Here is a 22,774-nt window from a genome sequence, read left to right on the forward strand (position 1 = left end):
CTGCTCACCTCTACTCTATTGTTCCTCTTTTTTTCCTACTCATTAGTTATTTTTTAATTGATACAGTCTGGCACCCCACCTTGATCTCCAAACTCTCTAGCCTAGTCAAAAAATCTGAAAATGTGCCTTTATAGAATGATTGAGGCATTTTTGAGTAAAAGCAAACAAACCACTTTTTCTGGGGTAGTTTTTCATGCTGAATATGAATCTGTTGTTTGCCAAGCCCAAAAATGCGTAATTAGGTCACTAATCAAGGTCAAAGGTCAATGAGTGCAAAATTCAATTTTTTTGAAAAAATGCTTTATTTTACATCCCCTATCTGTACATTTCAATTATTTTACAATATTTTGTCTAGTAAGGTTGCTAAAGCTTTTCAAAATCTTATTTTTAAAGGAAAACGTGAGGACACATCTATGCTCATTTGCCTTTATCTCTGTAAGGGGCGACAATTAGTTTTTGCGTAATTTACTTGCAGTTTAACCTCTAAATGCACAATGGGGCAGAGTTTTTATGCTCCTATTGATGGTCTAGAGATAGATTTTATAAAGACAGAATCTAAATGTCACCGGTAAACAACATAGGTCAAAGGTCAATGAGTGCGAAAGTCTTGCAATGACGTAACAGTTACTTGCACTTGAAACCATCCCTTTCACTCAACAGTGAAAGTGGCTTCATCTTTCTGACCCCAATGCATTTGCCATGTTTGTCAAATCATTTCCATTCAGACAGAGCAGGGTGTTCTTCAATAGACCCTTAATGATGAAGAATGAATCTAATAGCCTAGCATAAGCCATCTAGTTCGTACCCTAGGCATCAGGCATTAAACATTTCAGGAGTACAGGTAAGGGTCTTTTTAAGATTGTTAAAAAATGAAATATAAAATCAAATGAAAGTAAAGGAATGCATTCTTCTTTGGTGAGATACATGTACATACAAATGTGTAATGTATGCTTGACATCTCACATCATAGGCAGGCCTACATACATGTACATTTACCTAACAGTAGTAAAAAGACAGGCAGGGCATGGGCATTGACGATGAGTGCCTAATGCATCTACCACTAATGAATTAGTGATATCGGTTAGATGTTTTGTCTTGAAGAAGCTTTACTTTGTGTCTTTGAGAATAAGATTAAAACTCGGGCCAACACTGCCTGCGCTTATTCGATCATTTAAGGGCTGTTGCAGTATATCATACAACGTTGTAGTTTTCATGGTCAGAACATGCGTGCCTGGTGCTTAGTTTGGTTTCTGTTTCTCCCCTCAGGCCAACCATGGAACCTATTGCCAGCCTCAAGCGACAGCGTGAGGATGTGTCGTTTGAACTTTGTATCATTTGTCAGGGAACTAGCCAGGTCAAAGATACGATTTTCAACCAGACAAACCAGGGTATTGCTGCCATCAGAGAGGCGACCGAGCTCCGATGCAAACTTAGACACTATGAATTTCGATCAGCCGTGGACAGGCTTTCGACTCTCTTTGCAGAGCCTCCAGAAAGTCTCCCCAAACTTAAATGGCATAAGCTATGTTACTCTGCATACACACACAAGGGGAAAATAAATGCTAAGCTAGCCAAGGAACTATCGAAAAACGAAAAAGATCCTGAAAGAAAGAGTGTTTCGGCTGAAGCATGTCCGTTTTTACGCAGTAGTACTACTAAGATGAACTGGACATTGTGTATGTTCTGCCAGAACTTTGACAAGAAGCAGAAGACAAGTCGTGTCACAACCTTCAAAATGAGTAATGAAATTACGGAAAAAGCTAAATTTGTACATAACATCTTAGTCCGTACTGCAAATGAGAATGATTTAATCTCAGCTGAGGCATGTTACCATGTTAACTGTCTTAGTAAATTCTTTAGGGATGTCAAAAGGGCGGAAACTGAAAGCAAATCAGCAGACATGGCGATATCATGGTTGTGTCAAGAGCTGCGTCACTCTGCTGAGAAAGGGCACGTATTTGAACTATCTGCAGTGTTCGAGAGGTACAAAGAGTTAGCCAGTGAGTGCGACGGCACAATTCCTACATCGTATCTTAGTAGACTGGGGACTTTTAAAGAAACTTTGTCGAATTGCATTGGGGACATTTATGAATTTCTTGTGCTAAGAAATTTGGCGCCTTCAGAGAAACAAACTTTGCTTCTTCCACGACATTTCAGTCACATACCTCTTTCAGAAATGGTGTGCGGTCAGAACAGTGCAGACTATATTCCCATATTTAGACAACAGGATGATCATTTTCTGTCTTTAGTGCACGTTGCTCTGCAACTCCGCAGTGATATCATGTCACATCCTGCATTCGAAGGTTGCGATGTAAGCGAAAAAGCAGAGTTGGCAAGTGTACCACCATCTGTACTCATGTTTGTGAATATCTTGCTTGGAGGCCAAAGTAGTGTCGATGCTGAGTTTGACGAAAGTGAGATGTCTGAAACTGGTTGGGTGAAGAAGACAAGGGTCCTTAGCATTGGACAAGACATGGTCTATGGTGTATGTGGAGACAAGAAGGCACCGCCTAAACACGTTGGAATGGGTATGACGCTGCACCAGTCAACTCGATCAAAGAAATTAGTTGAGCTATTCCATAATGCTGGGCACATAATCAGCTATAACCGGGTTCTTAGGTATGACACTGCCATGGCTGAAAACACTCTGAAAGCGCTTGATCAAGAAACTGGGGCAGTTGTTACCAGCAACCTGGTTTCGGGACGATTTGTGCATTTTTCTGGCGACAATATTGACATCAATGACTCTACCCTAGATGGCAAAAATACATTCCACGCTACTCAGTTAGCTGCCTGGCAGAGGGGGCCATCTGCTGAAAGCGGTCTTGGAGACATCAAACCATCCAATACGTCAACGTTGGATATACCAACAGCAGTTGAAAAGATCCAACAACAGCAGTTTCCGACACCATCAAAGAAGGTCACAGAAGATGCTGAAAAGTTCATTTGCCATATCTACAAGGAACCATCTGAGAACTGTAATCAAGCCCGTATTAAACTGTTCAACAAATGCCATGCAACGGAGACCCTACCTCCATCTAGTGATGCAGCAAAGTTCCACATAGAGCGTGCAAACTACCAAAGTTTCATTTGGAGAGAGGCCAGTAATCCAATGACAGATCTGCCACCGCCGACTGATTGTGGATGGAAACTCGTTGATGACAAGTTGTCACCGGTTCTTACAACTTTACCGTCAATTCCAAAGGGATGCCGAGAACTTACTCAGTGTGGTTGCAAGAAAGGTTGCAGTTCTGATAGTTGCTCTTGTCGGAAGTGGGGGAAACAGTTCTGCACTGAGGCCTGCAAGTGCAATGCCAGTGAAACACCATGTCGAAACAGGCCAAAGTAGGGGGGGGGGGGGGGGGTCAGAGCTTACACAGTTAAGTTAATTGGCATTCCCCTGGATGGCTCCTCCTTCCAGCCAATCAGTCTGACAGACTGCAATTGATTCAGGATTAATTAAGAATACATGTGATAATGATCAACTGCCTGCACTCCAAACATGTTTGCCATGAAGTGCATTTTGCGCCTTGTGCCATGTAAGTGCACTTTGCGCCTTGTGACCGTTAGCCTTAATTAAGTGGCTAATTAGTCAAATATTGACATTTAGTGTAGAAAACAATCTTGCTATTATATAGGACTCAGGTAAACCACTTCACTGATGGTATTTAAGGCAACAATTCAAGTGAATTAAAACAGTATGTCAAAAAACGAAAAGTTGCTTCATTACGGATATATTCACAAAAATCAGATTTTTTCCCTTCACAATTCCCTTTACTTTCATAATTGTGAAAAGCTGTAGTAACCTTACCAGACAAAATACTGTAAAATAATTGAAATGTACAGATAGGTGATGTAAAATAAAACATTTTTTCAAAAATTTTGAATTTTGCACTCATTGACCTTTGACCTTGATTAGTGACCTAATTACGCATTTTTGGGCTTGGCAAACAACAGATTCGTATTCAGCACGAAAAACTACCCCAGAAAAAGTGGTTTGCTTGCTTTTACTCAAAAATGCCTCATGAATTCACGTTTCCCAGAAATTTGACTAGACTACTCTGCTTATGGCATCTAAGGCCACCTCCTCTAATGGATCACTGACTTCCTCCATTTCTGTAGTCAGCATGTAGCTCCTAATGGGAACCTCTTATCACATCATCCTGTCAAGGCTGGAGTGCCCCAAGGCTGTGTCTTGGGCCCAGTCTTGTTCCTCCTCTTCATCTTTATGATTCCCTGAAAAATTGTGCCAATCTCTTTGCTGATGAATTTACCATTTGCCATATCATTTCTCATCCTTCAGACAGGCAGGCAGCAGCCTCTTCCCTCTCTGCAGATCTTGATAGAATCAGGAGCTGGTATAACACCAGGAATATGTCTTTCAACCACGACAAATCCCTGTGTCTCGGAAAGGACCATCTGGCAAACATCCATCCCATCTACTTTTTAAACAAACCACTTGAAGAGGTTAAGTCAATCAAACTTTTGGGCCTCACCATTAGCCATCATTATCTTTCTCCGGTAGACCATATTTCCAAGATGGCCTCCAAATCCAGCTGCTGATTCTTGTATTGAGAATTCTGCGTCCTGCAAGGGCTTTCTTTGGCCAATCTGAAGTTATGACAACCAACAAGGCCTTCGACCGCATAATGGGGTACTTCTCTTCCCTTTGGGCTGGCACTCCTGCAGAACATCTTGCCTCTCAATGCCGTGGAAAGCAGGGAGCTCAAAATTATTGGGACCTCCCATGCCAAAATGGAGTGTCTGGGCATGTGGGACTCACGTAGCAGACATGTTGGTGGCTTCTCTGTATTCTACTGCCTCCTTTTTGGTATTCACCCTCTGTCATCGGTTCTGTTCCTCCCAAGTTCCAAGTTTCACCCAGGACACACACGGTCTGCCAGTATTCCTCTTCTTGTTAAATTCCAAAACCAGGTGCACTCCTTAACACCACACATTTGTTCCTCTTTTCTCTCACCTGTGAACCAACTTATTTTTTTTGTACACAATATGGAGGCTCGTGTAAGAGCTAACATCAATTACAAAAAAAAAACGGACACACAAAACATACAATAAAGGGAGTGGGAGACAAGATGGGGGAGAGAGAGGGAAGCACACAAGTACAACAGCAGAGAATAGGGACATCGGAAGATCTGTGGGAGTGAGAGGGCTTGGGGCAGGAGGCCTGGGAAGGTGGGGGGTGGGGGTGGGAGAGGTATAAAACACATGGATTCTGCTAGAATTTCCAGGAAAGAAATCGATATTTCAAAAAAGTGGATCTGGGGGTAAATTAACGGGGGTAGAAGAGATCAAGATTTTGGATGGGGGACGACAAGAGATGGTGGTGAACAGCTGTTTTAAAGACCTGGAGGGAGGAGTGGGATTGAAGAGAGTGAGGGCATTTGTTCCAGAGGCGACAGTAAAGAGGAGTGAAGGTGAGCAGAGAGTCTTGATTTTGGCAATTTCACCAGAAGAGGGTTGCAGGCAGGTCTTGTGCGACCTGTAGGAATATTTGTGGGACAGAGCACAGATAGCGCTGGGGGAGCTAGGCCGGATAGGAGTTGGTAAAAGACAGAAAGACCACCGACCTGCCTGCGGTGAGTGAGTGAAAGGCCCTCAGACTTAGCTTCATCGTGGGAGATTCCAATGATTCTGAAAGCTTTGGTTTCAACAGCGTGAACCCGAGCTAGGTGTGAGGCAGGAGCACCAGCCCAGAGGGGAGAACAGTATTCCATTGAGCTGCGGATGAAAGCCTTGTATGTGGTGAGGAGCTCAGGTGTGCCAAGGAAGGACTTCGCACGATGGATGATGCCCAGTCGGCGACAGGCTTTGGAGGCCAGCTTGGAAATGTGGTTTTCCCAGGAAAGATCATGGCAGATAGTGAGAACCAAAAGCTTGAGTGACAGAACTTCTTGGAGAGAATTGTTCAGAAAGTAGATAGGAGGGTTGTCCAGTCGGTCTTTTCTGAGAGACACAGTGAGAGTGTGAGATTTGTCAGGATTGAAAGACATGTTCCACTTGTTTGACCAGTCTGTGATTTTGTCTAGGTCTGCAGAGAGTGAAGAGGCTGCAGAATGCCGATCTGAGGGATGAGGAATGGAGCAGCAGAGCGTGGAGTCATCAGCAAAGAGATAGAGAGGATTTTCAAGAGAGTCAGAGAGATCATTGATGAAGCCCAGAAAAAGCACAGGGCCCAGAACACTGCCTTGGGAAACTCCAGCCTGAACAGGAAGGGGAGATGAGAGAACCCCATTCAGGGCCACACGTTGACTACGACCAGAGAGGAGGTCCGCAAGCCATGCATGGAGATTTCCATGGATACCATAGGAGGAGAGTTTGGTGAGCAGAGCGGGGTGCCAGACCGTATCGAAGGCACGTGATATGTCAAGGGAGACAGCTCTAATTTCCTCTTTGACATTGAGGACCTCCATCCATTGTTGAGACAGCAGAAGCACCATCTCCAGAGTAGAGTGACCTGGTCTGAAACCAAATTGATGATCAGAGATCAGGCTATTGGAGAAGAGGAAGGATTTGATATCCGAAGCAATGATGGCTTCCATGACTTTGCTGATAATTGGGAGAAGGCTGATTGGTCTGTAGTTGCAAGGATCTGTTTTTGCACATTTTTTGTATAAAGCAGTAATCTTGGCTGATTTCCAAGCTGATGGCAGATGACCTTGAGCAAAAGAGAGGGTGAAGAGAACAGAGAGAGGCTGTGAAAGAGCGGCAGAGCAGGATTTTAGGACCCGTGTTATACCATCTCCGTGTGGCCCAGTTGCAGAATCAGAGTCGAGGATTGACAGAAACTTCTCCACCTTGTCAGGAGAGAATGACACAGAGTCCAGGAGCAGCTGGGTACGACTGGGTACGGTGGGTACAGAGAGGGATGGGTTTGGGACACAAGATTTTGAGGCAAACACAGAGTTGAGGCATTCAGCTTTTTCACGTGCGGAGTCAGCTGTGTAGCCGCTTGAGGTAAGGGAGGGGATGGAAGGGGAACAAACACCTGAAAAAGATTTGAGCAGACGCCACCAGGATTTGGAAGAGGGAGACAGGTTTGAGAGTTCAGTCTTGAGAGGAGAGAGATATTGTTTCCTGGCTCTCCTGAGGGTGGACACACTTGTTCCGGGCTTTGTGAAAGGAAATGAGATTTCCTTCCATTGGATTTGCCTTCCAGGAGGCGCAGGCAAGTTGTTTCAGGGCAACTGCCTCAACTCAAGATTCCGAGTACCATGGGTGGGAGGAAGGGTATGAAAACTGAAGACGAGATGGGATAAATCTGTGCATGAGAGAGAGCAATTTACTTTGGAAGGATTCCCAGGATGAGTTGATGTCAGAGGCAGTAGAGATGGGATACCAGTCCAGATGATTGATGGCTGCTTGAAGACCATGCCAGTTGGCCTGAGTGAAATGCCAGACTCGTCGACGCCGAGGAGGCTCTCTGAGAATGGCCAGAGCGATGTCCACTTTAAGAAGCATATGGTCAGATGAACCGATTGGAGCAGAAGAAGAGCAGCAGACGTTTGCAGGGAAGTTTGTCATAACCAGGTCTAGATGAGAAAATGTGCCGTTGACTGAGATCCGGATTGGGAAATTGACAGATTGTGTCAGTCCCAATGAGTCGCAGAAGTCCTTTCCTGAGGAGCCATGGCTGGTGAGAGAGGTACCCACACCCAGCCAGCTGGCATGATGAAAAATGAAATCACCACATATGAGGGAGAGAGAGTTGGGATGAGTCGATAGAAGTTGGTTCCTGTTATCAGACAGTGACATGTAGATGGAGTCATCACTGTTTGGTGGATGCTACAACACGCATATGAACAAAAGGTGGGAGCGAAGGGGAAGTCGTAGCCAGAGGTACTCTTGGGGGTGAGGTGGAGAGAGGGCAGTGCAGGGAGAGTGAGGAAGAGAGTTTTTGATAGATAGCAACCCCACCTCCAGGACGAGGCTCAGGTCTATCATCCCGGAAGAGGGAGTAATCAGGGAGAGACATCATGAAGGAGGAAAGTTTCTGTTAAGCAGATCAAGTCTGGTTTGTCAGAAGCAACCTGAATGGAGAGATCAGTCAAGTTTGAACGAAGGCTCCGGATGTTTGAGGTTCTACCCCAAATTACCCCATTCCCAAGCACTCCCTTTTTCAGGTTATTGTGATTTCCCCCTCTTTCAGCAGAATGGTTTTTAATTGCTTTTAATTTGAATGGTTTCGACAGAAAAGGGTAGACATACAATTAATTCATATCATGCATCGTATGTTGATTAAAATTAGTTTATTCGAATAATATTTACTTTTTCATTTAGGTGGATTTGCAATGAAACACAAAGTTTATTTTCCTTATGCATCAGAGTCGAAGAATGCAAAATGTCGAAGACTTTTGCACAGCAGTGTACATATATACAGCAGTGCTCACCCTTCCGAGAGCAAGTGGATGGCATTTACGTGCTGTTTTTCCCACTCAGAAAGAATCCGGGTTTTGTCTCCAAGGTTTTCCTCAAGCTTACAAAGCTCTTGCAGTTCAAATTTCACACCATCATCTGTTTCTGGTGAAACTCCTGTCCCCAGAAGATTTGTTCCCAGAGAGAGAACTTTCCCCATGACTGGTTGAGGAAATGGAACAAAAAGACTGGTGGTTAAGTTATTCAACTTCTCATAAAAAAATTAAGTGTTGCAAAATATCATTTTTATGGCATGGGGATCTGCAGTGGGAAGAGTTTGCATGACATAAATACAAGTGTGGAACTTTGATTACACTCCCAATCAAATCATCCTGTTGCTTTTACACTTTGCCAATTATGGATCACAAGTGAAGTATCGCTCACCCAAGGTATTAACCCAATTTATTGTCTTGGCACTATGGTGGACGGAGTCAACCGACAGATGTGGGTGTGGTCCGGCAGTTTTCCGACCAATAGGTGCATATTTCAAAAATCGACCCAAAGCAAGAACCGCAACGACAACAACAGCAACAGCAATACGAAGCTCTTGTTGACATGTCGCAGGTAAAAGCACATCACCAAGCATACACACACACACACATATATATATATATATATATATATATATATATATATATATATATATATATATATATATATATATGTATATATATATATGTATATACATACATATTGTTGAGGATTTGAGAACTGTGTGTGTAATTTGTGTAATGAATTCTTGTAAATACCTCAGCTTTGTGTGTAAAGGTCAAAGGTCGTCCTTAGTTAATCCATCGCACACACGTAGTAAATCATACGTTCCCTCCGTAGTTATGTCCTTAGTAAATGTCAGTATAAGGCTCTGTGGTCCACTAATTCATTGCGTTGCATCAATTAAATAAGATAGTTCCCCTTTCAAGTTTCCCCCAAATCGTCTCCTCAAAGTGCAAGTGACATTTGGGCTGTTTTCGGCGGCGTTGGCCACCGTTGCATTGGGCGGTTTTCACTGCCATCATTTTCACCCCAAGACTCCATCACACACGAGGTCAAGGAGGGGGCAGGAGCCGCCGGATCACAGGCGTGGCACCACCTCGTCATCAAAGGTGGAGCCAAAGAGCCTTGCCCATCAATCAGCGCCGAGGTGAGCAAAAACCGGAGGCGTGGCATAGGAGTTGGCGGATCATCGCGCCATGCGTGATATAAGCGCGGACACAAGCCTTTTCGTGGCAGATGCGTGACCCAGCTGAAGCAGCCAAGAGAGGATGAGACGTGAGGGGGTGCTCATATTGCAGCAATAGGCCGAGACCCTCTAGGCCCTATTGCCGGTTGTGGAGACGCGGAGCTGCCAGCTGCTGTTCGCTTCGAGCCCGGAATGTGGACCTCGACGGGGTACATTTGCCCGAACCTTCCCGCCTTGCCATCGGCTTGGACCTTCTCCTCCCTCTAGTGATTCCTGCTTACAAATTCCCCATTTGTGTACATGAGTTTGTTTTGTGTGTCTTGTCCCTGGGTATAAGTTAAGACTGCATAGATAAGCTAATAATTGCACTGTGTCTTCTGCTCCTTCCATTTCCCTGTATATTACCTTGATTGCTCTCTTTTCTTTGGGTTGTGTAAATAATTCATAAATATCTGTTCTTCTGTACCTTTGCCTTCCTTCTTTCTCATTCGGTCACTTTAGCGATTTCCAAATTGAGTGTATGTGGCGCGATTCGGCCAACGCATATGAATCGGGTTTAGCCCCTTCGATAAACGGCTCACGCCGCAGTTCGCTTCGCTCGGCGCAACCAGGCCATTACGCTGCGGCCGTGAGCGGGAGTGTTTCCTTGCGTACCGGGAGGCGCTGGTATTTAGGTCATAGGACAGTTGGGCCTAATACCCTACCCAGCGCTGACCGGGCATGACGTCATACCCTCAGGACCACGTCGGTCAGTCATAGATGAGGGGATTAATCCCCCCTCGATAAGGGGGAAAGAGGCCGACGTTGGGTTCCATAACATTTGGTGTCAGGAGCGAGATTCGGACCCGAAGTGCGCTTAACGCACTCAAAATTACGAGTGGCCAAAATTTTATTAAACACATCCAAATTTAAAATTGCGCCATGGATGATCAAGGCGACCGGATGCCGGTGGGGGAATTAGAAGAGGGGTTAGAAGCGACACAGGACCCCAGGGAAATGTATATGGAGGAGAGGGAGGAGGAGAGCAATAAAGATGTGGTTGCGGGGGTATCAGGTGCACAAGATGGCGCCCTCGCGCACGTGGTTGCGGACGCACAAAATGGCGGCTCGCACGAGGTTGCGGCAGCCTCGCCCGCAGCACCAATGAAATGGGACCTACTCATGCTGCAAATGCAGGCCTTCATGGTCAAGGCGGATGAGGAGAGGGAAAAGAACAGGGGGCTGAGAAACCAAATTGAAGGGATGGAAAGCAGAATGAGGGACGAAGCGAGGGGTACCAGTCAGCAATTGGGGAGCCAAATGAGGGACGAAGTGCGGGGTACCAGCGCCCAAATTGGGAAGTTAGACAAAAAATTTGAAGGTTTAGACAACAAATTTGAGGGGTTAGATAACGGGATGAAAGAAATGAAGGAGGGGTTAATGGGGTTGGAAAATAGAATGGCTGCCCAGGAGAACCAGATGAAAGAGGTAAAGAATGGGTTAGGGGAGTTAGAAAATATTATGGAAGGCAAATTGAGGGAAATAGGGGAGCAATCCGCCCGGGAAATTAAACAGATGGGAGATCAGATCGAGGAGGTGAAAATCGGGTTGGAAACTAAATTGGATGCCCAGAGGAATGATTTGGAACAGATGAGGGCAGCATCTACCAAAGAGATGGGAGAAATGGGGGAGGAGATCAGACGAGGTGTGGGCGAGGAGGTCGCGGAGGTACGCGAAGAGGTAAAGCGAGGTGAGGAGCGTATGGAGAAAGAGGTGAGAAATAGAACGGTTAGGTTACAGGGGGGCATAGAAGACCTGACGAGGGAAGTAGAACAGCTGACGGTGGGACAAAAGGAATTAGGGGAGCAAGTGGAGAAGAACACTGCGGTAATCGTGGGGTTGAAGGCGACGCAGAAAGAGATAAAAGAGGAACTTATAGCAACAAAGAGGGAATGTCAGATGGTACATGAGGGGTTGACAAAGAGGTTGGACGAGGTAACAGAAGTAATGGAGACGAAAGAACGGGAGGTGAGGGCGCACATAGAAACTATAAAGGTGGCCTTAGAGGACGAAATTGAGGGGGCGCACCGGGAAATGAAAGAGGTGAAGCAAAAATTAGAGGATGTGGAAGAGGGGGTGAGTGAAATTAAGAAGAGATGGAGGGAATCCCAGAGGGAGATAAAGGAGGAGGTGATGGAATATGTACAAGGTCTGTGCTCAAATCATGAATATGTGCTCACTACCCAAATAAAGAGTTTGCAGGTGGCGGAGGAGGAGCGACGACGAGGTGCCGAGGTGAGTGGCGATATAATCGGAAATGTATATGGTGTGAGGGGAGATTCAGTCGGCTTGGGTGTTGGTGCAGACCCGGGTGCTCGTGAGAGGCCGCTGGTAAGGTGTGCGACAGGTACAGAGTGTGGAGGAGGAGGTGTGCGAGGATGTCCGACTATGGGGTGTGTGAGGAAAAAGTGCGCGCCGAGGAATGAGTGTGCTGTCGAGAGTAAGTTGATCGTGGCGCGTGTGCGGGGGGGCACATGGAAGCGCGTGATGGGGAGTGTTACAGGGGATGTAACGAAAGAGTGCACACCTGTGGTGAGTGTTACGGAGGGCATAACGGGAGAGTGTGCGCAGGAGGATGTGCGAGAAAGGTGTGTAACAGAGGAGCGCATGATTACAGAGTGCGCTGTCAAGAGTAAGGGTGAATGCGTGACCGAGTGTGGTGGTAAGAGTGACGAGAGTGACACGGAGTACGAGTTGGTTGTAGCAGGTGAGAGAGGATGCACACCTGGAATGGAAGGATGCACACCTGGAATGGTCAAGCGCGTGTGGGAATGCACGCTTGATTTGGTAGTGAAGCACGTGATTGGGTGTGCCGATGAGTGCACACCCATGGTTGTCACAGAGGGTGTGACCGAGAAGTGGGCGCGAGGAGGTGTGTTGATGAGGTGTGCGAACGACGAGTGTGTGCCAAGGTGTGCGGTGGTCAGGTGTGTGACGAAGTCTGTGAGCGGAACAAGAACAAGTGCAATAACGAAGTACGTGGGGTGTATGGGCGGCGTTGGAGCGCCGAGCTCGGTGAGTGTGAAAGGGGTCGCGTATGCGTGTGAACCTGCAGGTGAAGCATCGACATTAACCGGGTTAGCAGCTAGATCGACTTTTAGCCGAAGCGAGCCCGCGGTTCGTGCCGGGCTTTGTGTGCAGCGGCAACCAGCGGGGATCGTAACCACGGTGGTTTCGAAAGAACCGCCGTGCGCGAATCGCGCAGGGCCGCGCTCTGAACGGTCGCGTCCGTGCTCCGCTCAGCGGAGCGGGCAGCCCAGTTCAAGGAAAGGTAAGAAGGGTCGGGACGGCGACCCCTTTTGGTTGCGGCGTTCCGGCAGGGCGAGATCGGGTCATCAGGCGGGAGACCGAAAGGCTCCGCGCCGAGGTGGACCTTGAGATCTCGGCCTGAGCGAACCCCCTTCCCTGCACCGAATGCCAGACGGACCCAACCGCCGGCAACGAACCACCAGCATTCATTGCTCGACTTGGCGAAGCCAAGTTCTGAGCATGTAACGATGCACCGAGGCTCAAGTTTGATGGACATGTGGTAGGGATAGGGAATTTGTGGGTGGCAAAATTGATAGTGAGAGATACCCGATGTGGTGGGATGGCAACTCTGTCATCCCTCACAATGGGGCACATGAGCAATAGCTATGGGGTTATGGCAGTGAAAACTAGCCTGGGAGGGTTAGGATAAACTGATAGGGATCTAGAGAAGATGACCATAGGTAACTGGAGATTTAAGTAGCAACATTGGACAGGTAGTCAGGGACATAGAGAGGGTAGTTGGATGATAATGACGAGGGAGCGCAATAATGTAAGGGGCGACGGGGAAGCGCGAGTTTTAGCAGGGCACCAGGTAGATTAGATGATGCCGTGTGTGTGAGAGTATTGATATCGAGCAAATGAGGAATTGCGGGGCAATGCTCGGGAGGTGATTGTGAGTTGTAATGAGCGTGGAAGTGTATGGAGCAGTGCATGAGGAACAATTGTGGTGGTGCATTGTATGGAATGATTGAAGAAGCCTGGGAGGAAGGAGGGTGCAGGTGGCACCAGGTGTGATTGCACAGGTGTGCAAGTGAACAGGTGTATGGAGCAGGGTATGAGTGAGTAATGGTGATTGTGTGTTGTGTTGACCAAATGGTCCTGGGAGGAAGGAGGGTGCAGGTAGCACCAGGTGTAGGAGTGATGGCACAGGTGTGCAAATACAGGTGTATGGAGAATGATTGTGTGGAATACATGGAGTCTGGAATATATGGAGTATGGAATGGATGGTGTGGAGGGAGTATGGTGGAAAATGTGGAGTGGAGTGGATGGTGCGAAGGTGTGTATGGGGAGGATGGACCCCTATCACGAATACCCGGGGAGGGTAGTTTAAGAGTTAGGTAGAGGGAGTAGGTAAATCGTGGTTGGATATTGGCATCTGTGGTGCGTGTGGAAGAATGGTGTTTGGATGGGTGCATTAGTGACGTGGAAATGGCTGGCGTGTGACCTGTTAGTGTGTGTAGTTGAATGGGCACTCCGCCACTGTTGGGATGTCGGCCAGGTGAGGCCACAGGTGGGCTCTGGGAGCCGGTAGGGTTGTGGATGGGGCCCGAGGTTCCAGAGGACGGACCCGGGTAGCCCAGTGCCAGAGAGGGCACCGAGTGGGGAGAGCGCCAGAGGGCCTTCCCCAGGTAGATAGGTTAGGGTAAGGAGCAGGTAAGCTCGGAGGCAACTACAGTGGTGGAGGTGTGCAGGTGGGTAGACCTGCTGGGAGAGCCACATGACCCAGTCCTGAAATTGTGCAAAGGCACAGGGAGTTGAATCTGTGGAGTGAGACCCCAAATTGATGAAGCACCACAGTTTGGTCAATGGGAATTGGTTCGTAAAACCGCATAGAGTAAGATTGCCAATGGATTGGCAGGGAAAGACCCCGGGTAGTGTAAAGTGTGTTAATGTCATTTAAGAGGACAGTTAGGATTGAAATCTCCTTGCACCATCTGCATCCACTCCCCTGAGGTAACGACGGTGCTCCACACCATGCCATGGTTTGTTGGTTTTATTTTTCTGTGCAAATGTTTGGATTGTGAGATGCATCATGACGTGGGTGTGACATTGTACTTTTGTTCCATCTCTCCCTCCTTATGAGGATTGATGATGAATTGGTGATGGCAAATTTTGGTATGAGGGATTGTGGTGACGAATTTGGTATATCGGAGATATGGGGAAGATGTTGTTGCGGACGCGGTTAAAGATGTTATTTTACCGAGCGGTTGGTATTGCCGCGACCGAACAGTTATTCCCCGATTAGAACCCGATTCCACCCAAACGTTGGCCGGATCGCACTGCGGCTGCTCAATGAGGGAAAAGACTAAAACGACGAATGCAAAGAGGAAGACGAAGGCAAAGAAAGGTTTGGAAATACTACTAAATTTATTTACTATTTACACACATAAGCAAAAAGAAAGCAGTCACGTTTATTTACAGCACATAAGACGCAGGTGACACAGTGAAAATACTAGCTTACCTACAGTCTTAATTAACCCAGGACAGAACAAACAAAAGACAGACTCACGCGGGGAATGATGACAGGAATCGCAGGAGGTGGATGGCTGGAGGTGAACGCTTGGTGGAGCCAACGCGGAGCTTGGTGGAGGTGAACGCTTGGTGGAGCCAACGCGGCTGGTGGGGGGTTGGTGTGACGGGTTCTCTCTCCTTCCCTCACAAGCTTCAGGCCTCTTTCTCTCTCTTTCTTAGTCCTACCCAGTCCAACAACTTCCTCTCTTGCTTAGTCCAACTCAAGGCCTTTCTGTCTTCTGATCTCCTCCCTCCTCGACTCTCTCTGGGGGCCTCTGCCTCGGGTTATATAAGCCCCACCCTTGACCCTTTGCGAACCTCCCCAAAACGTTCTCTCTCCGCCCTCTAAAGCCATCCCCTCGTTCTGGGTTGGTCGGCAAGGGCTGGTTCACTCCTCCCCTCTATGACGAGGTGGGGACCCGCCTTTCTTCCCCAACCCTGCCTCGTGGTCAATGGCGGATAAAGGGAAAACCACCCAAAATGCAGTTGGCAATTGACGAAAAGGGGGAATGGAGGTTTTGGGAATGTGAATGAAGGGAATCTATCTCTTTCACTTGGTGCAATGGAGTACTTCTATTAATGGGAGACACAGCCTTACCCTAAAACACAGAATACGATATAACTATCGAACAGGGGTTTCTATGATTGGCTGACGTGTATGCTTGTGGACTAATTATGGGACGCCCTTTTGACCTTTACACAGCTCCGGAGGCAGGAGGCGCAGACTCGAGCAATATTCATCACCAATTTACCACAATACAACACAATCAAAAAAAATACAGTCCTCATATCCGCAACACTGCACCCTCCTCCTCTTAGGCACGTCCCGGGCCTACAACTTTTTATTTAGTGTGACACATAGGTGTAGTTCCCTCTACTTTTAACCTGACCCTGAGTGCGACAGTTTTTAAAACATAAATAAATGTGTCCCGCTGCTCCATTGCACCCTGCCTAACAGACTTATGCCCACAGTTAACCGAATTGCGGAATGGTCTTCAAACTACACACTGACGGTGGGGAGCATTATTTACAATGACTCTGCTTTTATTTACAACACTAACCCAGGACCTGTAATTGTTCTTTCTGGGGGGGAGACAATCTGCTCTGCATCAATGCACCATTAAAGCACGCAAAAACGCACCAATACACACCCAAGCACCAATCGGTGCAGTCACCATTGTTCAAGAAAATAACACCAACAACCCCTAACCCTGCAGGTTAGGACCATTCGGTCAGCACTACACGCAATCACCACTACTCCCTCATACACTGCTCCACACACCTGTTCAGTTGCACACCTGTGCAATCACACCTGTTCAATCACACCTCACCTGCACCACGTCTCCCCATATTTCCTCTATCTTGCTCTTCGGCTCCCTCTGCTGGCTATTATTATGTCTTCCAGTTGTTGTCATTCTCTCTCATTTTCTTACTGGCGGCCTATTTGCAATAAAGTGTGCCCAACGTGTCCATTTTATTTTCTTTATTTATGGCCCACAGGGCCGACTATGTGTGGTTCACCTGTGGGGCATCGGTGCCCTGTGGCCAAGGTCCGCCAGCAAGATTTCGGGCCCTCATGGCCGGTTCCAGCAGAGGGGCCATGCCCCAACCCATGGGGTTCATAAGTGGTGCTCGGCCACAGACATGTGGTCCATAATGTGGTGCATCGATGCAGACAGCTGGTTCTGAGAGTGCCGGGCGCACAATGGCCGCCTCACGCACGCTCCCCTCGGCGCCCAATGGCGCACAGGTCATGTGGGAGACAAAAGAGACAAATGAGCGAGGGGTAAGGTCACAAGGGTACACATCAATAAGGCAATGCAAGGCGAAATGCGTACGGAGAGCGAAGTAAGAAAGCTCGTCCCTACCGTACGTCACCCCCCTGTCACCTACACTACCCTTGCCCTTACCCCATATGTACAAAATCTACACATTACCAATCCGTCGCTACTGTCACGTCTCCCCATATTTCCTCTATACCAAATTCGTCACCACAATCCCTCTAACCAAAATTTGCCATCACCCAATTCATCATCAATCCTCATAAGGAGGAAGAGATGGAACATCAAGCACAATGTCACACCCACGTCATGATGCGTCTCACATTCCAAACATTTGCACAGTAAAAAATAATCAAAACATGGCATGGTGTGGAGTACCTGTCACCTCAGGTGAGTGGATGCAGATGGTGCGAGGAGATCCTTCATCCTAACTATCCTCTAAATGATTTTAACACACTTTACACTACCCGGGGTCTTTCACTGCCAATCCATTGGCCAACTTACACTATGGGTTCTAAAAACCAAATTCCCATTGACCAAACTGTGGTGCTTCTCAATTTGGGGTCTCACTCCCCCGATTCATCTCCCGGTGCCCTTGCACAATTTCTGGGCTGTGACGTGTAGCTCTCCCAGCAGGTCTACCCACCTGCACACCTCCACCACTGCAGTTGCCTCCCGAGCTTACCTGCTCCTCACCCTAACCTATCTAACTGGGGAAGGCCCCTCCTGGCTCTGTCACCCCTTGGTGCCCTCTGGCACTGGGCTACCCGGGTCCGTCCTCCGGATCCTCGGGCCCCATCCACAACTACCGGCTCCCAGAGCCCACCTGCGGCCTCACCTGGCCGACATCCTCACAGTGGTGGAGTGCCCAAACCAACTACACACACTAACAGGCTACACGCCCAGCCATTTCCACAACACTAATGCACCCATCCAAATGCCATTCTCTCACCTGCACCACAGATGCCAATATCCAACCACAATTTACCTATACCCTCTACCTAACACTTACACTACCCGCCCCGGGTATTCATGATGGGGGTCCACTCTTCCCCCATTCACACCTCCGCACCATCCACTCCACTCCACAGTTTCCACCATACTCACTCCACGACCATCCATTCCAATACGCCATATATCCCATACCATTTATTCCACACAACCATTCTCCATACCTGTTGTTGCACACCTGTGCACTCACACCTGGTGCCACCTGCACCCTCCTCCTCGTCCTGGACCATTCGGTCAGCACTACACGCAATCACCACTACTCCCTCATACACTGCTCCACACACCTGTTCAGTTGCACACCTGTGCAATCACACCTGTTCAATCACACCTGTTCAATCCTCAAACACACGGCATCATCTCATCTACCTGTTGCCCTGCTAACTTAGTGCTCCCCGTCTTCCCTTTAAACTAAGCACATACCACGTCATTATCATCCACACTAATCTACCTGCGTCCCCACTACAGGTGTCATTGTCACTAACTAACCTTAACGTTACCTAATGTCATCTTCTAGGTCCCTACACACAATATCCTAACCCACCCGGGCTCGTTTTCACTGCCATACACCCCATAAACTAGTGCTCCTTTGCCCCCCCCCCCCCCCCCTGTGAGGGATGGTGGATTTGCCATCCCACCACATCGGGGAGGTCCCACTATAAATTTTGCTCACCAAATTTCAACCAATCAAAAATTTTCCAATTACTGCCAATTCTATTCACTTTTCTAAATTTCGTATCAAATCACTATCACTATCACTATCACCATCATCACAGTCCGCTATATCCTAGCCTCGGTGCGTCATGACATCATTAAACTCGGCTTCGCAAAGCCGAGCAATGAATTCGGGTGGTTTGGTCGCCTGCAGGTTGAATCCGTCCGGCTTTCGGTTCAAGGGAGGTGGTTTGGTTGGGCCGAGGTTCCACGCACCATCTCGGCGCGGCACCTTGCGGTCCTGGGCCCGATGGCTCAATCTCCCTCGGTCGGAACCCCGTCCCCACGAGGGGGCACCGTTCCGCTTCCTCCCACTCGCCCTTGAACCGGACCGGTCGCCTGGCCCGACAAGGCCCGGACTCGACCGTGCGGGGCGGGGCCAAGCCCGAATCGGCAACGACGCTTTGAAGAGAAACGACGCAGTTTCGATCCGTGCCGGGCCTCGCACCCAACAAAGCACACCGCGCCCCAAGTGCTCGCATCGGCTATCCGTCGCCCTAACCGCTAACCCGGTTACCGTCGATGCTTCACGGGCATGCTCACACGCATACGCTACCCCTTTCACCCTCACAAAACCCGGCGTTCCAACGCCGTCCATACATTCCACCAACGCTCTCCCTGTTACACACCACACCTCTCGTGCACACTCTTACGCACACTTCGGTCCACACCTCTCCTCCGTTACGTCCTCCGTAACACTCACCATGGGCGTGCACTCTTGCATCCACCCACTAACGCGCTCACATGGGCTCTCCCACACTCGCGCTACTACCAACCCAGGTGTGCTTCCTCGCACACCCTCAACCATTCCAAGCGTGCATTCTCGCACCCGCTCCACCACCAACTCACTCTCCGGGTCACTCTCACCCTCGCACGTACACTCCGTACACCCCGACGTGCATTCTCGCTCGCACTCGGTTTCACTCCCACACGTTATAACACACCCACTCGCCGACGCACACTTTTTCCTCACACGCGTGCCATTTTTACTCACCCCGGACCCCTCACCAACGCCCGGATGCTTCCTCGATCCCAAGCGCGCGACAATTCTTTTGTCGCTAAACATCCTCCTGCAAAATCTACCCGCACAATATACAGCACGACTCACCTGGGGGATCCTTTTCTCCACACGAACCTGCAAACTTCCATTTGGATTAGCGAGTACATCATCATGAGTTGAGCAGGGACTTTGTACATATTCCATTTCTTCCTGCAATTCCCGGGCTACCTCCGTCATATCTTCAATTTTAATTCCCAGCACTGCTTTGTCTTTGTTCCCCTCGACGACCGTTGGCTTTAATAAAACACCCTCCTCTACCTCAGCGGTCGCCGGCTTTTCCAAACCCCGGGTCACGATTTCTACCCCTGTCATTGTACCCGTGCTTTTCTCCGCTTCGCTCAACCAGCGCTTCTCGACCCGCGTTACCTCCTCGTGCACCCCTGGGACCCTCTCGCCCACCATGCGGTCTCTGTCCCTCTGCTCCCTTTCGGCCCTCATTTCGCCCATCCTGCGATCCATGATCTCCCCACATTCGTCTATTTTTGCCATTAATTGGTCCATAAAAAATCGCATGTACCCTGGTATCTCAGGCTCGGCTGCCGCGACCATGTGCGCAGCGCAATTTGGTGCTGCTTCGGTCACGGGCGCGGCAAAATTTGGTGGCGCTACAACCACGTGCGCGAGGACGCCATTTTGTGCGTCTGATACCCCCTCAACCACATTGCCCATGTTCTCCTCTACTTCGTCCCTCTGATCCTGGGTTACTCCTAACCCCTCCTCTAGCTCACCCACCGGCATCCGATCGCCTTGACCAGCCATGGCGCGATTTCAAAAATCGGGTTTTCCTTTACAACAACACAAATTTCCAGCACTTTGTAATTTTGAGCGCGTTAAGCGCGCTTCGGGCCTCGTATCCCACTCCCCGACACCAATTGTTGCGGACGCGGTTAAAGATGTTATTTTACCGAGCGGTTGGTATTGCCGCGACCGAACAGTTATTCCCCGATTAGAACCCGATTCCACCCAAACGTTGGCCGGCTCACACCGCGGCTGCTCAATGAGGGAAAAGACTAAAACGACGAATGCAAAGAGGAAGACGAAGGCAAAGAAAGGTTTGGAAATACTACTAAATGTATTTACTATTTACACACATAAGCAAAAAGAAAGCAGTCACGTTTATTTACAGCACATAAGACGCAGGTGACACAGTGAAAATACTAGCTTACCTACAGTCTTAATTAACCCAGGACAGAACAAACAAAAGACAGACTCACGCGGGGAATGATGACAGGAATCGCAGGAGGTGGATGGCTGGAGGTGAACGCTTGGTGGAGCCAACGCGGAGCTTGGTGGAGCTTTGGTGGAGGTGAACGCTTGGTGGAGGTGAACGCTTGGTGGAGCCAACGCGGAGCTTGGTGGAGCCTTGGTGGAGGTGAACGCTTGGTGGAGCCAACGCGGAGCTTGGTGGAGCCTTGGTGGAGGTGAACGCTTGGTGGAGCCAACGCGGAGCTTGGTGGAGGTGAACGCTTGGTGGAGCCAACGCAGCTGGTGGGGGGTTGGTGTGACGGGTTCTCTCTCCTTCCCTCACAAGCTTCAGGCCTCTTTCTCTCTCTTTCTTAGTCCCACCCAGTCCAACAACTTCCTCTCTTGCTTAGTCCAACTCAAGGCCTTTCTGTCTTCTGATCTCCTCCCTCCTCGACTCTCTCTGGGGGCCTCTGCCTCGGGTTATATAAGCCCCACCCTTGACCCTTTGCGAACCTCCCCAAAACGTTCTCTCTCCGCCCTCTAAAGCCAACCCCTCGTTCTGGGTTGGTCGGCAAGGGCTGGTTCACTCCTCCCCTCTATGACGAGGTGGGGACCCGCCTTTCTTCCCCAACCCTGCCTCGTGGTCAATGGCGGATGAAGGGAAAACCGCCCAAAATGCAGTTGGCAATTGACGAAAAGGGGGAATGGAGGTTTTGGGAATGGGAATGAAGGGAATCTATCTCTTTCACTTGGTGCAATGGAGTACTTCTATTAATGGGAGACACAGCCTTACCCTAAAACACAGAATAAGATATAACTATCGAACAGGGGTATTCTATGATTGGCTGACGTGTATGCTTGTGGACTAATTATGGGACGCCCTTTTGACCTTTACACAGCTCCGGAGGCAGGAGGCGCAGACTCAAGCAATATTCATCACCAATTTACCACAATACAACACAATCAAAAAAAATACTGTCCTCATATCCGCAACAATGTGATGGTAGTGACGAATTTGTAAATGTGTAGGTTTTTGTAAATACGGGGAGGGGCAAGGGGGGGTAGTGTAGGTCACATGTGGGGGGCGTACGGTAGGGACGAGCTTTCTCACTTCGCTCTCCATGCGCACCTCGTTCTGCATTACCTTGTTTGATGTGTACCCTTGCGCCCTGACCCATTACTCACCTGTCTTCTGTTCCCCTGTCTCCCACCCGAGGACTGTGCTCTCTGGGCACTGAGAGGAGCGTGCGGGGAGGTCGCGTCCGTGAGCCCGAACCCCCGCAACCAGCATGCTTGCATTGATGCACCACTTATGGACTGCCGTTCTGCGGCCAAGCACCACTTTATGGACCCCACGTTTTGGGGCCTGGCACCTCTGCTGGGGACCGGCCATGGTGGCCAGGTAATCTTACTTGCGGCCCAGGGTAAAGATGGCACCTATGCCAAACAGGTGGACCACCCTTAGTTGGCCCCTGTGGTCCTAAATATAAAGTGGACGCGTTGGTGCCCTTTTATTTCCAAATAGGCCGCAAGTAGAGAAAACGTCAGGAAGAACATCGGCCCAGCAGAGAAAAAGAAGACCACCACCAGTTGTTTTTTTTTGTGTGTTATTATTATGAACTGGTGACTGTTGCACCGAATGGTGCTTTTGGTGCGGTTTTGGTGATTGGTGCTTTGGTGTTTATTGGTGCTGGTGCGTCAATGCATGCTGTCTCCTCCCTCCCAACAGGAATTTCTTCTTTTTTTTGTTTCCCTAAAAGAAAAATCACAGGACCTGGGTTGCGTTTTGTAAATAGTCAAAATAATGTCACTGTAAATAATGCTCCCCCACCG

General features: G+C 48.7%; 1 protein-coding gene across 7 annotated transcripts in view; it reads right to left on the reverse strand.

Annotated features, from left to right (window-relative positions):
- TTC38 (tetratricopeptide repeat domain 38) overlaps positions 1–22,774 on the reverse strand; it is a 117,274-nt gene that overhangs the window by 73,532 nt on the left and 20,968 nt on the right. For 6 of the 7 annotated variants that reach the window (XR_010983366.2, XR_013622321.1, XM_068107745.2 and 3 more), the window contains exon 4: positions 8,409–8,595. Coding sequence is in view for 5 of the 7 variants with exons in the window: in XM_068107745.2 (XP_067963846.2) it covers positions 8,409–8,595 (187 nt within the window). In the remaining 2 variants the exon portion in view is untranslated. Of the gene's footprint in view, positions 1–8,408; positions 8,596–16,714; positions 18,581–22,774 lie in introns of those variants that run through there. The other variant, XM_068107748.2, reaches the window with a different exon arrangement.

The sequence above is a fragment of the Myxine glutinosa genome, chromosome 2, assembly GCF_964187855.1.
Source record: "Myxine glutinosa chromosome 2, kmMyxGlut1.1, whole genome shotgun sequence".
Lineage (NCBI taxonomy): Eukaryota > Metazoa > Chordata > Myxini > Myxiniformes > Myxinidae > Myxine > Myxine glutinosa.